Genomic DNA, 21,932 nt, shown 5'->3' with positions numbered 1-21,932 from the left:
TAATCCTTTCACTCAAGGAGTTTATGGATCGAAGCCTCTCACATCTCAAGAATCTCAAGTGGTGACCCATTTCTTCTTGTAGCAAAAAAAAAAAAACTCCTGACCATTAACTTTAAGGCTCTCTGTCAGCTGGTTCCATGTTACCTAACAGCTCTTTCTTCTGTTACACCCAGCTTGGCTTCTTCAAATAATAAAAAAAAGAGAAAACCTCAGAAGTCTCCCTCACTTTCACCTCTTCCCCCTCTTGTCTTTCCCCTGCTTGGAGAGCTCTCCCTCCTTCAGCTTCCCTAACCCATGTCCCTTTCATCCTTCACTGTCTTTGTAAAATCCTACCTTCTCCAAGAAGTATTCACAGTTGTTGTTTTACCCTCCATTTTTGTCGTCATCTCTCTCTAAACCCCCTCAGTACTCATACTTTCACCTGAGTGTTTTGTGGAGGTGTGCAGTGTGAACAGCCTACAGACAGATGCAACACAGATACTGGTCTTTTTTTTCCCTTCCTCTCTTTCCCTCTCGCGTGCTCTCTCTCATTCTCCCCTTTCCCCCCCCCCACCCTGGCCAAATCTTGGATCATACTCCTCTTCTATCCTCCAACTCCCTTTCCACTCTCCCCATATCAAAGATCTGGAGCTCCCTTCCTATTTCTCCAGTCACCAGATCACAAGTGCTTAATACAGTGTCCTAGTAGAGGTTTATCTTTTCCATCACTGTAGATGGCATCACCGTCCTTCCTCTTGGCATCATCCACAACTCCTCTGACTTGCAGCCCACATATTCAATCCATCACTAAATCCTGCCAGTCCCACCTTCACGACATCGCTAAAATCTGCCTTTTCCTCTCCATCCAAACTGCTACCATGTTAATCCAGTCACTCATTCTGTCCTGCCTGGATTACCACATCAACTTCCTTGCTGACCTCCCAGTCTGCTGTCTCTTCCCACTCCAGTCCATACTTCACTCTGCTGCCCGGATCTTTTTTCTACAAAAACTGTCAGAACATGTTACCCTGCTCCTCAAAATACTCCAGTGGTTGTCCATCCACGTCGCATCAAACAAAAACTCCTCAGCACTGGCTTTAAAGTACTTCATCACCTCACCTTACCTCAGTACTGTCCTACTACAACTCAGCCCTCACACTACACTCCTCTAATGCTAACCTTCTCACTGTGCCTCGATCTTGCCTGTCTTGCCACTGACCCTTAGCCTACGTCCTGCCTCTGGCCTGGAACTCCCTCCCTCCCTTCCTTAAATCCGACAGACAATTATTTTCCCCACCTTCAAAGTCTTATTGAAGGCACATCTCCTCCAAGAGGCCTTCTCAGACTAAGCCCCGCCTTTCCTCATCTTCCATTCCCTTCTGCATTGCCCTGACCTGTTCCCCTTGCTCTTCCCCGCCCCACCCCCAGCTCCACAGCATTTATGTACATATCTGTAATTTTATTTACTTGTAGTCATGTCTGTCACCCCCACTGTAGACTGTAAGCTCAATGTGGACAGGAAATATGTCTGTTTATTGTTGTATTGTACGCTCCCAAGCACTTATTACAGTGCTCTGCACAGACAGTAAGCTCTCAATAAATATAATTGAATAAATGAATGAGTTTAGTGCTAAATACTACTGATTGATTGAAATTTTCCTCAATTCACAGTGTCAGTTGTGTCCAACACCCATCCTAAGTTAGCCCTTTTCATTCATTCATTCAAACGTATTTATTGAGACCTTTCTTTGTGCAGAGCACTCTACTAAATGCTTGGAAAGTACAATATAGCAAATAGAAAGAGACAGTCCTTGCCCATAGTGGGCTCACAGTCTAGAGGGGAGGAGACAGACATCAATATAAGTAAATAGTATAGATAGATGCTGTTAATCTATTGATCAATCATATTGAGTGCTTATTGTGTGCAGAGCACTGTACTAAGTTCTTGAGAGCGTACAGTATAACAGAGTTGGTAGGCACCTTCTCTGCACTCAACGAGCTAACAGACTAGAGCAGGATACAAACATTATTATACATAAATGAATTATGGTTATGTATGGAAGTGCCGTGGGGCTGAGGGAGGAGTGAATAAAGGATGCAGGACCAAGTGTAAGGGCAACACAGAAGGGAGTGGGAGAAGAGGAAATGAGGGCTTAATCCAGGATGGCCTCTTGGAGGGGATGTGCCCTCAATAAAGCTTTGAAGACAGGGATGGAAGAGGTAGGGGTACTGTGAATAGACTGGCATTAGAGGAGCGAAGTGTGCAGGCTGGGTTGTCTTAGGAAATCGGCCACGTGAGGTAGGAGGGGTCAAGATGATTGAGTGTTTTCAAGCCTATGGTAAGGAATTTCTATCGGATGCGGTGGTGGATGAGCAGCCACTGGAGAAGAGTCATGGGTTCAAATCCCGGCTCTGCCGCTTATCAGCTGTGTGACTTTGGGCAAGTTACTTCACTTTTCTGTGCCTGTTAACTCACCTGTAAAATGGGCATTAAGACGGTGAGCCCCTTATGGGACAACCTGATCACCTTGTATCGTCTCCAGGGCTTAGAACAGTGCCTGGAACATAGTAGCGCTTAACAAATGCCATCATTATTATTCTTTAATATCAGCCCAACGGTTGCCTCCAGCCCTTGGCTATTATACCCACTATCATCACTCTAATACATATGTAGACATGTCAAGTATTCAAGTTATTCTGATTCCATGGTGTGTAAAGATCTTTAGGTCTGTCTTTCTTGTGAGTCAGGAATGGATCTTGTGCTTCTGTTGTATTCCCCGAGAACTTTAAATACGGTGTTTTGCACCCAGACACCCAGTAATTACCAATTACTACTTCTAGTTGTACAAAAACCTAGAATGCTTTTGTTGAATCGGTTGCTATCTTTTGCAATCTGCGTTCTATTTCTAGAATTAAAAAGTGCCCTCTCTAATATATTCATTGAGGATTAGCTATGCGATAGAGCATTTAGAAATATGGTCCCCTTTCTTTCCTGCCCTGAGAAACACAAGGAATCTTCTTGATAAGGAGCGGGCAGGCAAAAAACAACTTCAGTCGGCGATAAATAATGTTATTCAATTTAGAAGTTCTTGTTAAATCCTAGTCGAGGATGTTTTGGACAAAGATGAGAAAAGTAAATCGTGGAACCCTGTAGCAGCCTCCTTCCTGGCCTCACTGCCTCCGGGGTCTCCCCATTCAGGTCCTTACTTCACTCTTCTGCCTGGATCATTTTTCTTCTGCCGCAGTGTGACAATTCAAAAATCTCAAGGGATTTCTTTCCTTTGTAACAGTAATATTGGAAATAACAGTTGTCTGTTTACACCACTGACATTGTCCAGAGGGTTGAGGCAGCAGTGTCTTTAGGAAGACTTCTTTTCCCCCCGCAACATCTAAAATGCTATGAGATTGTGATACAAAGTGCTACTTGTTTTGGTAGGCCCAGGGATAGATTCAAGAAGCAGCTTGGCAGCGTGGCTTAGTGGCAAGAGCACAGGCTTGGGAGTCAGAGGACCTGGGTTCTAATGCTAGCTCCGCCACTTGTCTGCTGTGTGACTTTGGGCAAGTTACTTCACTTCTCTGTGCCTCAGTTCCCTCATCTGTAAAATGGGGATTAAGGCTGTCATACCTTATGGGAAGCAGCGTGGCTCAGTGAGAGGAGCATGGGCTTAGGAGTCAGAGATTGTGGGTTTTCGAATCCCAGCTCTGCCACTTGTCAGCTGTGTGACTGTGGGCGAGTCACTTAACTTCTCTTTGCCTCAGTTACCTCATCTGTAAAATGGGGATGAAGACTGTGAGCCTCACGTGGGACAACCTTAACAAATGCCAACATTATTATTACCCCAGTGCTTAGAACAGTGCTTGGCACATAATAAGCGCTTAACAAGTGCCATCATTTTTATTCAAGGTAATCAGGTTGGATGCAGTCCTTGTCCCACGCAGTACTCACAGTCTTTGTTCTTTGTAAGGAAATTTAGGGTAAAAAACTGTTCCGGACATCCTTTTAGAAAAATTGATTCCTTTGGCATCGCTTCTGGTAACTACTGCAACATAAAGTGGACTCAGAAAATGTATTAATTTGTGCTTCTGTAGACATAAAGTGGACTCAGAAAATGTATTAATTTGTGCTTCTGTAGACATATGCTGTTTCTGCCACTGGCCAGGTCTAGGACATTTATCTGTAAATTAGGCTGTGAAATAAGAGGTAAAATTGAATGCACTTATATGGTTCTTTTTTTCAAGGAAAATTAGCTTTTATATTTTTCTCACTGTAATAATAATAATAATGATGGTTTTTGTTAAGCTCTTACTTTGTGCCGAGGACTGTTCTAAGCTCTGGGAGAGATACAAGATAATCAGGTTGCCCCACGTGGGGCTCCCAGCCTTAATCCCCATTTTCCAGATGAGGTAACCGAGGCCCAGAGAAGTGAAGTGCCTTGCCTAAAGTCACATGGCTGACAAGTGGCAGAGCTGGGATACAAGATGAGCAAACCAAATTAGTGGTATTTGAGCACCAACTACAACGACACACTGTACTACGTGCTTGGGAGAATATAACATGAGCAACCGCACGCTCCGCTCCTCTGCCGCCCACCTCCTCACCGTCCCCCGTTCTCACCTATCCCACCGTCAACCCCTGGGCCACGTCCTCCCGCGGTCCTGGAACACCCTCCCTCCTCACCTCCGCCAAACTCATTCTCTTCCCCTCTTCAAAGTCCTCCTGAGAGCTCACCTCCTCCAAGAGGCCTTCCCAGACTGAGCTCCCCTTTTCCCTCTGCTCCCTCTACCCACCCCCCCACCTCACCTCTCCGCAGCTAAACCCTCTTCTCCCCCCTTTCCCTCTGCTCCTCCCCCTCTCCTTTCCCATCCCCTCAGCACTGTACTCATCCACTCAACTGTATATATCTTCATCACCCTATTTATTTTGTTAATGAGATGTACATCACCGTGATTCTATTTATTTGCCATTGTTTTAATGAGATGTTCTTCCCCTTGATTTTATTTATTGCTATTGTTCTTGTCTGTCCGTCTCCCCCGATTAGACTGTAAACCTGTCAAAGGGCAGGGACTGTCTCTATCTGTTACCGATTTGTCCATTCCAAGCGCTTAGTACAGTGCTCTGCACATAGTAAGCACTCAATAAATACTATTGAATGAATGAATGAATGAACCGAATCTGTTGTATTTTCTCCCAAGAGCATTGTCCAATGCTCCGCACAGAGTAAACACTCAATAAATGCCATTGATGGGTTGTGTCTTGTACGCAGCATTTAGGGGTGTGCATTCACCTCTCTCAAGCGTCCTCTTAATTCTATTTATTGAGCAGTTACTTTGTGCGGGCTGGGCTGTAGTACGAGAGCAGAGAGGTGAGGTAAGATGGGGGCGAGGTGATTGAATGCTTTAAAGCCAAGGGTGAGGGGTCCTGTTTCTCTCAGCCTTCGTCTTCCTCTCCCCTTTCCCCCTTTTTTCCTGCTCCTCTTTTTTACCCTCCACCCTTGTTGCTAAATGGAATTCTTACATTGCTCCCATTATAGACCCACCCCTGTTTTCATGTTGCAAGAATTCCGGAAGAGTAGGTCTCTTATATAAGGAAATTTGTTCCTTATACTCTTGAACAAGGGTATCTGAGTTTGTGACTGAGTTGATTTAGTAAGTTTAAATATTTATGATTTACTAATCTGAGTTTTTGAAAGTTCTATTTCTGGGATTCCCGCAAGTCATTTACTAATCCGAGTTTTTCGAAAGCTCTATTTCTGGGATTCCCGCAGAAGCTGGAGGTACCGTGCTGCTAATTCAATCCAAAAGTGAATCACTGTAACAGTGATGATATTAACATGTTTTTCCAAACCACTTTCACATTTATCTCATTGAGGCGGGAGGATTACATAATCAATCTGTGGTATTTAGCAAGTGCTTACTGTGTGCAGAGCATGCACAGAAAGTACAACACAATGTTGATGGATACATTCCCTACGCACCAAGAGTTTACAGTCCAGAGTACAGTTTACAGTGCTGTGCACACAGTAAGCACTCAATAAATACGATTGAATGAACAGAGGGAGCGACAGACATTAAAATAAATTACTGATGTGTACATAAATGTCGTGGGGCTGAGGATGGGGTGAATGTCAAGTGCTTAAAAGGTGCAGATCCAAGAGTGTAGGAGATACAGAAGGGAGAGGGAGTAGGGGAAATGAGGACTTAGTTGGGGAAGGCCTCTTGGAGATGTGATTTTAATAAGGCTTTGAAGGGGGGGAGAGTGGTGATCTGTGGGATATGAAGCGGGAGGGAGTTCCAGAGCAGAGGCAGGAAGCGGACAAGGGGTCAGCGGCGAGATAGATGAGATCGAGGTACAGTGAGTAGGTCAGCATTGGAGGAACGAAGCATGCGGGCTGGGTTGTGAGTGTAGTCTGTACAAAGGACTAAAACATGCAATAAAAAACAATTCTATTTGTTGAAAAATGGATTTTTAAAAAAAGATCATGCACAACAGTATGTAAAATCTTTATGATGAACTGTCGTCAAATGATTCCTATGGTTTAAACTCAATTTTATGGCTGAAGGAATCATGCATTAATTTATTCATTGCAATTCATTCCTTTTTTAAAACCCTTTTATGAAAAAATTTTATTTTGTCACATTATGGAAAAATGAGAAGTGGCACATTTTAGAGTCCCATAGCATTTTAACCTTTCAGATGGAAAAACGTATCATAAAATCGTATTAACTGTTAAAGAGACATAAACTTTGTCATCAGTCCTTCATATCCTCTGTACTGTGAGCTCCTCGTGAGCAGAGAACATGTCTGCCAACTCCCTTGTATTGTACTGTCCCAAATGCTTAGAACAGTGATCTGCACATAGGAAGTGCTCAATAAATACCATGGATTGAACACTGGTGGATATCCTCTGACTTGCAAAACTGGGTATTCTCCTCAGTAGCCTCAAGCTAATTTGCTGTTAAGGGCCCTGAGTCACTGGAGAAGAGCACCAAAAGATGAAGGGGAAGTAGGAGAGGACGAAATACCTCTCCTCTCTCTCTTATAGTCTTTCCTCCTTTCCTGGAATGCAACCTTCTTGGAAGCATAAGTAGATAGAGCATGGGATTGGGAGTCAGGAGAACCCGGGTTCTAATCTCGCTCTGCCCTTGATTCTATTTATTGCTTTTGTTTTTGTCTGTCTCCCCCCGATTAGACTGTAAACCCATCAAAGGGCAGGGACTGTCTCTATCTGTTACCGATTTGTACATTCCAAGCGCTTAGTACAGTGCTCTGCACCTAGTAAGCGCTCAGTAAATACTCTTGAATAAATGAATGTTTGCTGTGTGACCTTGGGGAAGTCACTTCACTTCTCTGCCTCAGTTCATCTGTAAAATGGGGATTAAGATTGTAGCCCGGGATTAAGACTGGGAATTAGACTGTAAAGCCGTGAAAGGGCAGGGACTGTCTCAATCTGTTATTTATTTGTACATTCCAAGCGCTTACTACAGCGCACTGCACATAGTAAGTGCTCAATAAATACTATTGAATGAATGAATGAAGACTCTGAGGCCCATGTGGGGCAGGGCCTGTGTCCAACCGGATTTACTTGTATCCCCCCAATACGTAATACAGTTCCTAGCACCTAGTAAGCACTTAACAAATACCACAATTATTATTTTTATTATTATTTTATTGCGACTACTTTTCAACATTGCACATAATTATAATTGTGGTCTTTAAGTGCTTACTAAGCACTAAGGTAGAGAAATGATAATCAGGTTGGACACACAGTCCCTGTCCCATAGTCCAAGCAGGAGGGAGAACAGGCATTGAATCCCTATTTTCAGAGGAGGGAGCTGAAGCACAGATAGGTTATGTAACCCGCCCAAGGTCACAGAGCACGTAACTGGCAGAGCTGGAATTAAGACCAGGACTTTTGACTTCCAGGTCTGTGCTCTTTCCCCCAGGCCATGCTGTTTCCTATTTGTGGGTCTATTTTTCTCCCATGGAATTGAGGTATTCAGCTCTTCTCTGCTAGTTCTTTGTTCTGTTTTCTTTCCCCAAATCATTATAAATAATGTGGGCCAGGAATTGGGGATTTGGCTAGGGAAGATCACCTGTTGCTGCCATCGCTTGAGTCCCTCTAAGTTGTAAGCTTGTTATGGGCAGGGAACATATCTGCTAATTCTGTTGTGTCGAACTCTCCCAGCTGCTCTTACAGTTCTCTGCATACAGTAAGTACTCAGTACTGTGACAGATTGAAATAAGTGATTACCAAAGAGATTCTTGAAGCCAAGAATGCAATATAATTACCTGATTATACCTGAAATTATAGAGTAATAGTATCCGTTGCTGTCAATGGATTTCTGCTGTCTCTCGTATTAAGCAAATACATCCATTTAAAAAGAATAAAGTATCAATTGGGTAAGTGCAAAGTTACCCAAAGTGTCAACTCCATTCATTTACAACTTAGTCATATAACTTCTCCTTAGGAAAATTTCACCTGATTTCAAAGTTAGGAAGAGTGGAAAAAAGTGTGGAAGCTCATTGTGGAGCCGTGCTTGCAGGAAGATGGAATTATGAAGGAACAGCATTGGTTACAGGTAAAATTTTAACTATTTTTCTGTTAGATTATTTTACAGTAAATGGAGATTGCTATATTTTTCAGTAATTTTCATGGTAAATTTCTCTGATCTAATAAATAACATTAACTTTAGAGTTGTAGTATAGTTTTGTAGAATATGTCTTTGAGATTATTTTACCAACTCTTCTTGAACCTGCAGTTGAGTGATCTAGTTATAAAAATACATATAAGGTCACCCTTGTCTGCACATTGTGTAAATGTCATCATTGTTGTTGTAGCAGATTTTTGCCTGGGACAATTACTCTCCCCTCTTTCAAAGCCGTATTGAAGTCACAGCTCTAAGAGGCCTTCCCTGACTAAGCCCTCCTTTCCTCTCTTCTCCCACTTGCTTCTGCATCCTCTTCACTTGCTCCCTTTATTCATCCCCCCTCCCAGCCCCACAGCACTTATGTACATATCTGTAATTGTATTTGTATGTATGTATATTAATGTCTGTCTCCCTCTCTAGACTGTAAGCTTAAGGTGGGCAGGAGATGTCTGTTATTCATTCAGTTGTACCGATTCAGCACTTAACTGTGTGCAGGACACTGAATTAAACACTTGAGAAAGTACAATAAAACAATAGTGACACATTCCCCGCCGACAATGAGCTCACATCCCAGAGCAGAGAGACAGACATCAATACAAATATCTCTTTCTCTCTCTTTATATATAATAATAATAATAATAATGTTGGTATTTGTTAAGTGCTTACTATGTGCCGAGCACTGTTCTAAGCGCTGGGGTAGACACAGGGAAATCAGGTTGTCCCACATGGGACTCACAGTCTTAATCCCCATTTTACAGATGAGGTAACTGAGGCACCGAGAAGTTAAATGACTCGCCCAAAGTCACCCAGCTGACAAGTGGCAGAGCCGGGGTTCGAACCCATGACCTCTGACTCCAAAGCCCATGCTCTTTCCAGTGAGCCACGCTGCTTCTCTCTCTATATATAGAGAGAGATAAATGCTTTGGGGCTGGGAGGAGGGAAAAGCAAAGGGAGCAAATCAGGGCGAAGCAGAAGGGAGTGGGAGATGTGCAAAAGTGGGGCTTAAGTCTGGGAAGGCCTCTTGGAGGGAGAGTGGTTGTTTGTTGGATTAGGATAGGGAGGGAGTTCCAGGCCAGAGGCAGGACGTGGGCTGGTGGCGAGACCGGTGTGATCTAGGCACAGTGAGAAGGTTAGCACTAGAGGAGTAAAGTGTGCAGGCTGGGTTGTAAAAGTAGAGAAGTGAGGTGAGGTAGGAGAGGGCAAGGTGATGGACTGCTTTAAAGCCAATGGAGAGGAGTGTTTGTCAGATATGGAGGTGGATGGGCAACCATTAGAGTTTTTTGAGGAGTAGTGGGGTGATGTGTCCAGAACATTTCTGTGCAAAAGATGACCTGGTTAGCAGAGTGAAGTTTGGATAGGAGTGGGGAGAGACAGGAGGCTGGGAGGTCAGCAAGGAAGCTAATGTAGTAATCCAGGCGGGAAAGGATGAGCGATTGCATTAGCAGTTTGGATGGAGGGGAAAGGGCGGATTTGAGCGATGTTGTGAAGGTGGGACCGACAGGATTTGGTGACAGATTGAATATGTGGGTTGAATGAGAGAGAGGAGTAGAGGGAAACACCAAAGTAACAGACTTGTGCGACAGGAAGGATGGTGGAGCCTTCTAAAGTTATGGGAGAGTTGGGTAGGACAGGGTTTGGGTGGGTAGATAGCTGTCTTTTTTATATGTTAAGTTTGAGGTGGCCAGTGGACATCCAAGTAGAGATGTCTAAAAGGCAGAAGGAGGTGTGAGACAAGAGAGAGATCAGGGCTGGAGATGTATATGTGGTTGTGATCTGCATAGAATTGGTAGTTGAAGCCCCGGAGCAGAGTTCTCCAAGGGAGTGAGTGTGGATGGAGAATAGAAGGAGAACTGAACCTTGAGGGACCCCACAGATGGGTGGGAGGGAGAGGAGGAGCCCCGGAAGGACTTAGCTGCCAGAGAGAGAAGAGGAGATCCAGGAGAAGAGGATGGTCCACAGTGTTGAAGGTAGCTGAGAGGTTGAGGAGGATTAGGATGGAGTAGAGGCCATTGGATATGGCAAGAAGGAGATCGTCGGTGACCTTAGGGTGGATTCTGTGGAGTGAAGCCAATGGAAGCCAGATTGGAGAGGCTGAAGGAGAGAATTGGAGGAGAGGAATTTTATATTGTTATATCATTGTGTTGTACTCTTCCAGTTAGTAATACTGAGCGCTTACTGTGTGCTGAGCACTGTATCAAGTGCTTGGGAGAGTACAGTCTAATAATAGACACATTACAGCACTCTGATCACAGTAAGCGCTCAATAAATACGGCTGGCGGACTGACCAATGAGGAGTCAGCCTATGCACTCTTGGTATTCTCTTGAGCACATCTGGCCGACTTTCCTGGGCTCTTGTCAAGGATTTTCCCTGTTATGTTTTCTTGAGGTAAAGGCTGGAGCAGCAGACCCCAGGAGCACACCATTCCCTGACCTCCTCCCCCTGTCATGAAGAGATTTCATAGAATCTGGAAAGGAAAAGGGAGGCCCATTCTTTCCTCCAAGGCCCACAGGCAGTACTGAATTTGAGCCCAAGATAGATGCCACTCACTCCGGCACATCTGGGCTTGTTGGTTCATAGCCTTGGCAATGAAATAGTCGTCTATAGCGACAGTGATGAAAATATTACTATTTATGCAAAGACTTTAGAAATTGTAAATACAAAGCTACCCACTGCTGGTGCACTGGCACCCCTTTCGTTACGAATTAAGTTCTGCCTGGTAAGCTACTCTGTGGTGTCTTTCTTAGCCCAAGGAAGAAAAATTTTTCTTCACTTTCTGAAAATCGTTTGCTGTCAAGAGTTGGGGACCAATAATAAGTCTAAAGAAAACGGACGATGGAGCAGCCTCCAAAAGGGAAGCTATGTACACAACCAAAATTTTATAATGTCAGTACAGAGTTAAACACTTGCCCAAGGTCATACAGACAAGTGGCGGGGCGGGATTAGGACACAGGTCCTTCTGATTCAGGTCTTTTTGCTTTTGCTTGTTTGTTTTGGGGTTTTTTTTTGTTTGTTTTTACAGGCCCTAATGGATAGAGCATGGGCCTGGAAGTCAGAAGGACCTGGGTTCTAATCCCAGCTCTGCCACTTGTCTGCTGTGTGACAGTGGGCAAGTCTCTTCACTTCTCTGGGCCTCAGTTACCACATCTGTAAAATGGGGATTAAGACGGTGATGTCCAACTCGATTAGCTTGTATATACCCCAGTACGTACTAAGTGTCTAACAAATAGCATAAAAAAGCCACAGAATTCTGTTACTTTGGCAGCCCACTGAATATAGACAAGGAAGTAGAAAATCTAATCAAAAAGGCCAGCACAACCTATCGGACATAGCCAAAGAGAATACAGCAGCAACGTTCATTCATTCCTTCATTCAGTCTTATTTATTGAGCGCCTACTGTGTACAGAGCACTGTACTAAGCACTTGGAAAGTAAAGTTTGGCAGCAGAGACAATCCCTACCCAACAATGGGTTCACAGACTAAAGGGTGAGAGGCAGACAAGAAAGCAAAGCAAAACAATAATAATAATGTAATAATGTTGGTATTTAAGCGCTTACTATGTGCAGAGCACTGTGCTAAGTGCTAGGGTAGATACAGGATAGTCCATTTGTCCCACGTGAGGCTCACAGTCTTAATCCCCATTTTACAGATGAGGTAACTGAGGCACAGAGAAGTGAAATGACTTGCCCACAGTCACACAGCTGACAAGTGGCAGAGCCGGGATTTGAACCCATGACCTCTGACTCCCAAGCTCATGCTCTTTCCACTGAGCCACACTGCTTCTCTAGCAGGCATCAATAGCATCAATATAAATAAATAGAATTATAGATATATTCACATCATTAATAAATAGAATAATAAATATGTACATCTATACACGAATGCTGTGAGGTGGGGAGGTGAGTAGAGCAAAGGGAGGGAGTAGGGGGGATGGAGAGGGGAGGAGGAACAGAGGAAAAGGGGAGCTCAGCCTGGGATGGCCTCCTCCTAGAGGAAGTGAACTTTCAATAGGTCTTTGAAGCGGGGAAGTGTGCTAGTTTGGCAGATGTGAGGAGGGAGGGCATTCCAGGCCCAAGGTGGGACGTGGGCCAGTGGTTGACGGCGGGACAGGCGGGAATGAGGCACAGTGAGGAAAAGAGCAGCAGAGGAGTGGAGTGTGCGGAGTGGGCTGTAGAAGGAGAGAAGGGAGGTGAGGTAGGTGGGGGCAAGGTGATGGAGAGCTTTGAACCAAAAGTGAGGAGTTTTTGCTTCATGTGAAAGTTGATAGGCAATCACTGGAGATTTTTGAGGAGGGGAGTGACATGCCCAGAGCGTTTCTGTAGAAAGATAATCCAGGCATCGGAGTGAAGTTTAGACTGAAGTGGGAGAGAGAGGAGGTTGGGAGATCAGAAAGGGTGCCGATGCAGTAATCCAGTCAGGATATTTTGAGAGATTGTACCAGCAAGGTAGCGGTTTGGATGGAGAGGAAAGGGCGGATCTTGGCAATGTTGTGATGGTGACACGGGTAGGTTTTGGTGATGGATTAGATATGTGGGGTGGATGAGAGAGCGGAGTCAAGGATGACACCAAGATTGCAGGCCTGTGAGACGGGAAGGATGATAGTGCCGTCCACAGTGACGGGAAAGTCAGGGAGAGGACAGGGTTTGGGAGGGAAGATAGGAGCTCTGTCTTGGACATGTTGAGTTTTAGGTGGCACCCAGGTGGAGACATCCTGAAGGCAGGAGGAGATGCAAGTCTGGAGGGAGGGGGAGAGAGAACAGGGGAGGAGATGTAGATTTGGGACTCATCTGCTAGAGTTGATAGTTGAAACCGTGGGAGCAAATGAGATGACCAAGGGAATGAGCACAGTTGGAGAACAGAAGGGGACCAAGAACTGACCTTTGAAGAACCCCTACAGTTAGAGGATGGGAGGAGGAGGAAGAGGAGTCCACTTAGAAGACGAGAAGACCGAGAATGAACGGTCAGAGAGATAAGAGGAGAACCAGGAGAGGATGGAGTCCATGAAGCCAAGGTTGGATGTTGTGTTGAGGAGAAGGGGTTGGTCGACAGTGTCAGAGGCAGCTGAGAGGTTGAGGAGGATTAGGATAGAGTAGGAGCCGTTGGATTGGGCAAGAAGGTCACTGGTGACCTTTGAGAGGGCAGTTTCGGTGGAGTGGAGGGGACGGAGCCAGATTGGAGGGGGTCCAGGAGAGAGTTGGAGTTCATTCAATTCATTCAGTAGTATTTATTGAGCGCTTACTATGTGCAGAGCACTGTACTAAGAATTGGAATGTACAAATCGGTAACAGATGCAGTCCCTGCCCTTTGACGGGCTTACAGTCTAATCGGGGGAGACGGACAGACAAGAACAATAGCAATAAATAGAATCAAGGGGATGAACATGTCATTAAAACAACAGCAAATAGAATCAAGATAGCAACAAGGCAGCGAGTGTAGGTGACTCGTTCTAGGAGTTTGGAAAGGAAAACTAGGAGGGAGATAGGGCAATAACTGGAGGGGGCAGGGGTTCAAGGGAGGATTTTTTTAGGATGGGGAGACGAGGGCAATCAATAGTATTTATTGAACACTCCCTGGGTGCAGAACACTGTACTAAGCACTTGGGAGAGTAAAATATAACAGTTTGTAGACATGTTCCCTGTATACAACGAGTGTAGTATCAAGAGGAAATCCAGATGAAATAACAGGTTTCTGGAACTTTTAGGGCTGAGAGATCTGGACTCTACATACACTTGACTCCTTGAGCAATTATACAAGTGTTATTAAGTTATAGTCAAACAGCTGGCAAGGCAAGAACATCAACAGTGAAGTTTGGAACGAAGTCTGCTACCTAGAGAATAGAGCATGGACCTGAGTTTTAAATCCAGCTCCACCACTTGCCTACTGTGTGACCCTGGGCAGTCACTTCACCTCTCTGTGCCTCAGTTACCTCATCTGTAGAATGAAGATTAAGAGTGTGAGCCTCATGTGGGACAGGGACTTTGCCCAACCTGACTAGCTTGTATCTATCCCAATGTATAGTATAGTGCCTGACACATAGTAAGCACTTAACAAATACCATTATTATTACTATTATTATTAAAGTGCTATTAGAGAAGCAGCATGGCTCAGTGGAAAGAGCACGTGCTTGGGAGTCAGAGGTCATGGGTTTGAATCCCTGCTCTGCCACTTGTCAGCTGTGTGACTGTGGGTAAGTCACTTCACTTCTCTGTGCCTCAGTTACCTCATCTGTAAAATGGGGATTGAGACTGTAAGCCCCATGTGGGACAACCTGATCACCTTGTATCCCCCCAGCGCTTAGAACAGTGCCTTGCACGTAGTTAGCGCTTAACAAATACCACCATTATTATTTATTATTCTCATTGCATAGCATCAAAGCTATATTCAATGCCACACACCTGAGCAGAGTGGAACATTTGAGGAGAATGAACCATGGGAGGATACCCCAGCAGCTTGCCGTATCTGAAATTGGGAAACAAAAAGCCAGGAGAACAAAGGAAATGACATAAGGATCCAGTGAACAGTTCTTCAGGCTGCCCGCCTGGCCTCCCGATGGAGCAAGAGAACCACGGCTGGGACCCCTCACCGTGGGAGCACCCCCCACCAATTGCCAGCCTGGGCCCATGGAGCCCGGCCGTGGCGGGGAGGTCAGACCCGGCCCTGGTTGCCGGTCTCCTTCCACCAAGTGCCCTGGCCTGGCTCTCAGCTGTCTTGCCCAGAGAGGGTGGGCAGTGGAGCCCATTGTTGGGCAGGGATTGTCTCTTACCAAATTATACATTCCAAGCACTTAGTACAGTGCTCTGCACACAGTAAGTGCTCAATAAATACAATTGAATGAATGAATGTTGGAACTGACTCTGGACTGAAACCAACTAACTAATGTCATGTGTATTTGGAGAAAGCATATCCCACAATCAGTCAATCATAGTCACTCATTTAATCACATTTATTGAGCACTGTACTAAGGAATTGGAGAGTACAGTATAACGGTTGGTAGACATGTTCCCTGCCCACAAGGAGCCTAGATGGTACAGGACAACATGACCATTCACTAACTATACAGTCACATATTCGGGGAGCATACTACAGATGAACTATGTAGTATAAATCCGTTATTTATAATAATGCTGTCTCCCTCTCTAGACTGAATGCTCGTTGTGGGCAAGAAACCTGTCCAATAACTCTGTATTGTATTCTCTCAAGCGCTTAGTACAGTACTGCATTCATTCAGTAGCATATATTGAGCACTCACTATGTGCAGAGCACTGTACTGATTGCTTGGAATGTTCAATTCAGTAACAGATAGAGACAATCCCTGCCCATTGACGGGCTTACAATCTAATCAGGGGAGACAGACAAAAACAATAGCAATGAATAGAATCAATGGGATGTACATCTCATTAACAAAATACAGACACAAACAATAGCAATGAATAAAATCAAGGGGATGTACATCTCATCAACAAAATAAATAGGGAAATAAAAATATATACAAATGAGCTGATGAGCACAGTGCCGAGGGGAGGGGAAGGGAGAGGGGGAGGAACAGAGGGAAACGGAGGGGAAGGGGGCTTAGCTGAGGGGAAGTGAAGGCAGGGGCAGAGAGGGAGCAGAGGGAAAAGAGCTCAGTCTGGGAAGGCCTCTTGGAGGAGGTGAGCTCTCAGTAGGGCTTTGAAGAGAGGAAGAGAGTTATTTGGCGGAGGTGAAGAGGGAGGGCATTCCAGGACCGCGGGAGGACATGGGTCAGGGGTCGATGGCGGGGTAGGTGTGAACGGGACGGTGAGGATGTGGGCGGCAGAGGAGCGGAGCCTACAGGTTGGGCAGTAGAAAGAGAGAAGGGAGAAGAGGTAGGGGGGGGCAAGGTGATGGAGAGCCTTGAAGCCTAAAGTGAGAAGTTTTTATTTCATGCGGTCGATAGGCAGCCACTGGAGGTTTAAGAAGGGGAGTGACATGCCCAGAGCATTTCTGCAGGAAGATGAGCCGGGCAGCGGAGTGAAGAATAGACTGGAGCGGGGAGAGGCAGGAGGAAGGGAGATCAGAGAGAAGGCTGACACAATAATCCAGACGGGATACTAAGAGAACCTGTACCACTAAGATAGCCATTTGGGTGGAGAGGAAAGGGCGGATCTTGGCAATATTATAAAGGTGAGACTGGCAGGTCTTGGTGATGGATTGGATGTGTGGGGTGAATGAGAGAGCCGAGTCAAGGATGACACCCAGGTTGTGGGCTTGAATCATGGGAAAGATGGTCGTACCATCCTCAGTGATAGGGAGATATGAGCCTGAAGGGAGGGGGAGAGGACAGGGGCAGAGATGTAGATCTGTGTTTCATCTGCATAGAGATGATAGTTGAAGCCGTGAGAGCGAATGAGTTCACTGAGGGAGTGAGTGTAGATGGAGAACAGAAGAGGGCCAAGAACTGACCCTTGAGGAACCCCTACAGTTAGAGGATGGGAGGGGGAGGAGGAGCCCGCGAAGGAGACCGAGAATGAATGGCCAGAAAGATAAGAGGAGAACCGGGAGAGGGCGGAGTCCGTGAAGCCAAGGTGAGATAAGGTGTGGAGGAGAAGGGGATGGTCGACAGTGTCAAAGGCAGCTGAGAGGTCAAGGAGGATTAGGATAGAGTAGGAGCCATTGGATTTGGCAAGAAGGAGTTCACGGGTGACCTTTGAAAGAGCAGTCTCGGTAGAGTGGAGGGGACGAAAGCTAGATTGGAGGGGGTCCGGGAGAGAATTGGAGTTAAGGAATTCTAGGCAGCGAGTGTAGACGACTTGTTCTAGGAACTTGGAAAGGAAGGGTAGTAGGGAGATAGGGCGATAACTGGAGGGGGAAGTGGGGTCGAGAGAGGGTTTTTTTAGGATGGGGGAGACATGGGTATGTTTGAAGGCAGAGGGGAAGAAGCCATAGTGCTCAATAAATACCATTCACTGATCTGGGATACTTGATAGATCATCTGACCCAACGCTTCCCTTTCCATTTACTTATTACTTCTTAATTTCCAAACTTCAGAACTTCATAATCTCCTTAGGTTTTTTTTCCAGTTTTTAAGAAAAATGGCAATAACTTAGTTGAGAAAATATTCTTCTACCAAAGTCTCTTACTAATTCTCAGTTTCTTAATCACCACAAAATTTTGTATTTACACCAGGGGGTTTAAAATATTAAATTAATATGCTTATGAGTATATATTAAATATTTTTAATAAAATAAGTATTTAAAAGTATGTGATATTTTTGTAACTCTTTGTGGATTAACAAGTAAAAATGACCACTAAATTGATTGCTATAAGTAAAATTAATGTTCGTTTGGGGGAATAGGCATACTTCAATTTTCCACATATCTCTTATGAATTGTATTTGTTTTTATTTTCAGTTGGAGAAGATGGACAAATAAAAATCTGGTCCAAGAGTGGAATGCTGAGATCCACTTTAGCTCAGCAGGGTAAGTTTTTAGGTTGATATGGAAAACATAACAGAGAAAGGCAGCATTACGCTCTGTTGAGAATTTTAACCGATAAAACATTGTAATCTGATTGGACATACATAGATTAGATTGACCAGGTGCTCAAACTTTTTTGTTTGTTTGTTTCTGTCATGATTTACCTTATGTTTAATGTCCATGGCTTTTCGACATAGTGCCTCTTGTTACTCTAGCAGAGAAACCAAAGAAACACAGCAAGCCCTTATTTTCAAACTCATTGTGAATCGCTGTCGATCACGCCTCTGTCTTTTCGGCCAGCAACTGTCCGGCGTATAAGTCACCTCTTCCGTGCCCCAAAAGGGGCAGGTAGGGGCTTAGCCTAGGCATCTTTGCCCCATCCTCCACCCCCAAAGCCTGTACTGGAGCTGTTCCAAGGTTTGCTACCATCAGCATTAGCCAGGACTTTCGGCTAAACATTAGCCAGTTTTGTTGTCAACTCCAGGCTCCCAGCCCTTCCCCAGTCCTGCCAAAATGCTTCAGGTAGAATGAGAAGCAGCGTAGCTCAGTGGAAAGGGCACGGGCTTGGGAGTCAGAGGTCATAGTTTCGAATCCCGGCTCTGCTGCTTGGCAGCTGTGTGACTGTGGGCAAGTCACTTAACTTCTCTGTTCCTCAGTTACCTCCTCTGTAAAATGGGGATGAAGACTCTGAGCCCCACGTGGGACAACCTGATTACCCTGTGTCTACCCCAGCGCTTAGAACAGTGCTCTGCACATAGTAAGCGCTTAACAAATACCAACATTATTATTGTTGCCACCATCCAGCCTCCGCCGAAGTCCTGAGACCCATTTGGAATTCCATGATCAGGGCTTGCTCTCCACTCCAGCTGGTAACTATGTTCTGGGGTGTTTTCAAACCCAAGTGGTCTCAATTTTTAGACATGGTTTTCTCCTTGAGGTGGAAAGAGATTAAAGGTATTCAAAGATTTTGGGGGTTTTTTAAAAATGGTTTTTGTTAAGCATTTACTATGTGTCAGGCACTATACTAAGCACTGGGGTAGATACATGGTAACAGGTTGGACACAGTCCATGTCCCACATAGAACTCATGGTCTTAATCCCCATTTTACCGATGAGGTAACTAAGACACAAAGAGGTTGAATGACTTATCCACGGTCACATAGCAGACAAGTGACGGATCCAGGATTAGAACCCAGGTCCTCTGACTCCCAGGCCACTAGGCTATGCTACTTCTTAAAGCTAGTTCAAATATTGCAGTGAAATCTCAAACAGCTACTCGTACAAACTGACAGCAGATATCCATGTTGCATCAGTATCTGCCCAGAGGAGTATAAAAGCCAGTTGTTACTATTAGAAAGGAAAGTCACAGAGTTACTCAGAGTTTGTGTCTACTAACTCAATTGTCTTGTACTCTTCCAAATGCTTATTACAGTGCTTTGCACACAGCAATCAGTATTTGAGAAACAGCGTGGCTTAGTGGATAGAGCCCTGGCCTGGGAGTCAGAAGGTCATGAGTTCTGATCCTGACTCCACCGTTTGTCCACAGTGTGACCTTAGGCAAGTCACTTCACTTCTTTAAGCCTCAGTTCCCTCCTCTTTAAAATGGAGATTAAGAATGTGAGCCCCATGTGGGACAGGGACTGTGTCCAACCCAATTGGCTTGTACCCACCCCAGCGCATAGTATAGTACCGGGGATATAGTAAGCGGTTAACAAATACCATCATCATCATTATTATTATTATTATTTAGTGCTTACTATATGCAGAGCACTGTACTAAGAGTTTGGAAGAATACAACAGCGTTGGTAAACACATTCCCTGCCCACAGTGAGCAGTAGCATGATCTAGTGGAAAGAGTACAGATCCAAGAGTCAGAGGACCTTGTTATCTCATCCTGGCTCTGCCAGTTGTCTGCTGTGTAAACGTGGGCAAGTCACCTGCCTCAGTTCCCTCATCTGTGCAATGGGGACTAAGACCGTAAGCCCCTGTCACCCGTCGCTGGGGACAGGTTCTTTTGGAATTGGCGAGATAGAGGCCAGGAGTGGAAAATCTGAGTTTGCATAAAATTTATTCTGTGGGGTGAATTGAATTAATTAGTTATTTAGACGTGACAAATCGGCCTTCCCTTTTTGGGAGAAATATGGTGTTAAAGCTTCCCCAATGGGAGGAATACACTGGTATGTTACTCGCGTGTGGCCGGACACCCAAGCCCACTTACGATTTACTCACAACGTGGTGAGGCGGTTGGCTCCCACCATGTGCTCGCCCCACACAGGAGGAATCCACCTTTGCGTTAAATACACTTATGCGTTAAACACTAATACACTACATTACATACACTAATGAGTTATACATTTATGAGTTACATACACTTATGCGTTAAACCCAGTTATGTGTTACCCACTTATGGCTACACGCACTCGCTGAGGCCGCTAGCTCCCACCATATTCACGTCCCTCTGGGGAGGCACCCACTTAAGACATCAAATCCATGTAAACATTACATACCCTTGGTGAAGCATCTGGCTTCCAACTCCATGAGCGCTCAGCAGGACGGGACACCCACCCATCCCACGGATCCTCACTCGGTGCAAGCAGAGCGGCCTTCTCACGCTCTGGACAGAAGCAACCTGCAACCTGCTGCAAGTCCCGTTCCTCTGCCCAGAAGGTTAGAGGCGGCAGGTATTTATCACCTGCACCCTTAGACCACTCCAGCTTCCGGCCTCAGTTTATCCAATCTCTGCCCTCTCCCCCCGCCCCCATTCCTAATTTGATTGGCACAGGGGCGAGGGACACCATCTGTATTCCCAGCTTGGACTGTCAATCTGGCAGTTTTGGTTGTGGGGGCGGTGTCCCATCCTCACTTCCGAGTTCGGCCTGCTGGCTCAGGAGGTCACGAGGTAGCATTTGACCTTGAGATGGTCGGTACCCCAGGGTCACCTTGGGACTTTACCACATAGGACATGAACTGTATCCAACTAGTTTATCCTGTAATAATAATAATAATTAATAATATGGAGCCAGAATTAGTACCCATGACTTTCTGACTCCCAGGCCAGTATTCTATCCACTATTCCATCTACCCCAACACTAGTACAGTGCGTGGCACGTGGTATGTGCTTAACCAATACCATTAAAAGCAATGAGTCATTTATATTCAGGAACACTTTATACTCAGATCTGCCAGAAGCCTCCCATTCTCCCACTCGCCCCTCCCCGCCCTCCCCCTCCTGCCCCCCCACCAGGATCATTTGGGGCATTCTGCGAAGGGACTGGCTTCTCGGCCAACAGGATAAAAGGCTCCCCCTTCCCAGGGTCAGAGCTGAGCGAGTGAACGAAAGTGGTTCATTTTGACCTGGCTCTTTTCCTGCAGGGTCCAGCTTCCTTGTTCTTCCTGAGATCTAGATAGAAAGGTCTCCTTGAGGTAATGCATTTCTCTGTAGCCATGCTATTCCCCCCGGGTAAAAAGGAAGTTGGAATAGATCAGCTTGGTCATTAGCTAAATTTGGGAGCATTTTAATCTAAACTCTATTTACCATCTTCTCCCCAAGCAAAGCTCTCAGACAGCACCTGGTCTAACTGTAGCTTGGCTTACTAATCAGATCTTCAGCTTGGCCCGGACAGTCTTAAACTTCAGTAGATGTAAATGGTACCTCACAAACCATATCTTTAGTATTTTCTCTGTTGTTATCTTTTCCGTTTTGTGTTGCCAATTAAATTCCAAATTTGACTTTGGTTTGGAAGATTGGTTCAGTGATGGTCACTGGGGCCTACACAGAACTATCAATTAGCGCTCGTTTGAAGTTTCTAATTCCATATCATCCTTTGGTCACTTTAAATATACAATGACTGCTATTGGTCCTTATTTATGTTA

The 21,932-nt window shown here is 45.2% G+C and overlaps 1 protein-coding gene across 6 annotated transcripts in view; it reads left to right on the top strand.

The window, feature by feature from the left end:
* The window catches only part of IFT80 (intraflagellar transport 80), a 159,955-nt gene that overhangs the window by 26,999 nt on the left and 111,024 nt on the right, over positions 1-21,932 (top strand). For all 6 annotated transcript variants that reach the window (XM_029066875.1, XM_029066892.2, XM_029066883.2 and 3 more), the window contains 2 exons: positions 8,449-8,559; positions 17,995-18,063. In XM_029066875.1, the coding sequence (XP_028922708.1) occupies positions 8,449-8,559; positions 17,995-18,063 (180 nt within the window). The remainder of the gene's footprint in view (positions 1-8,448; positions 8,560-17,994; positions 18,064-21,932) is intronic.

This window comes from Ornithorhynchus anatinus, chromosome 1 (assembly GCF_004115215.2).
Source record: "Ornithorhynchus anatinus isolate Pmale09 chromosome 1, mOrnAna1.pri.v4, whole genome shotgun sequence".
Lineage (NCBI taxonomy): Eukaryota > Metazoa > Chordata > Mammalia > Monotremata > Ornithorhynchidae > Ornithorhynchus > Ornithorhynchus anatinus.
The sequence above is the reverse complement of the archived record's forward strand: the minus strand, read 5'-3'. Positions and strand labels throughout refer to the sequence as shown.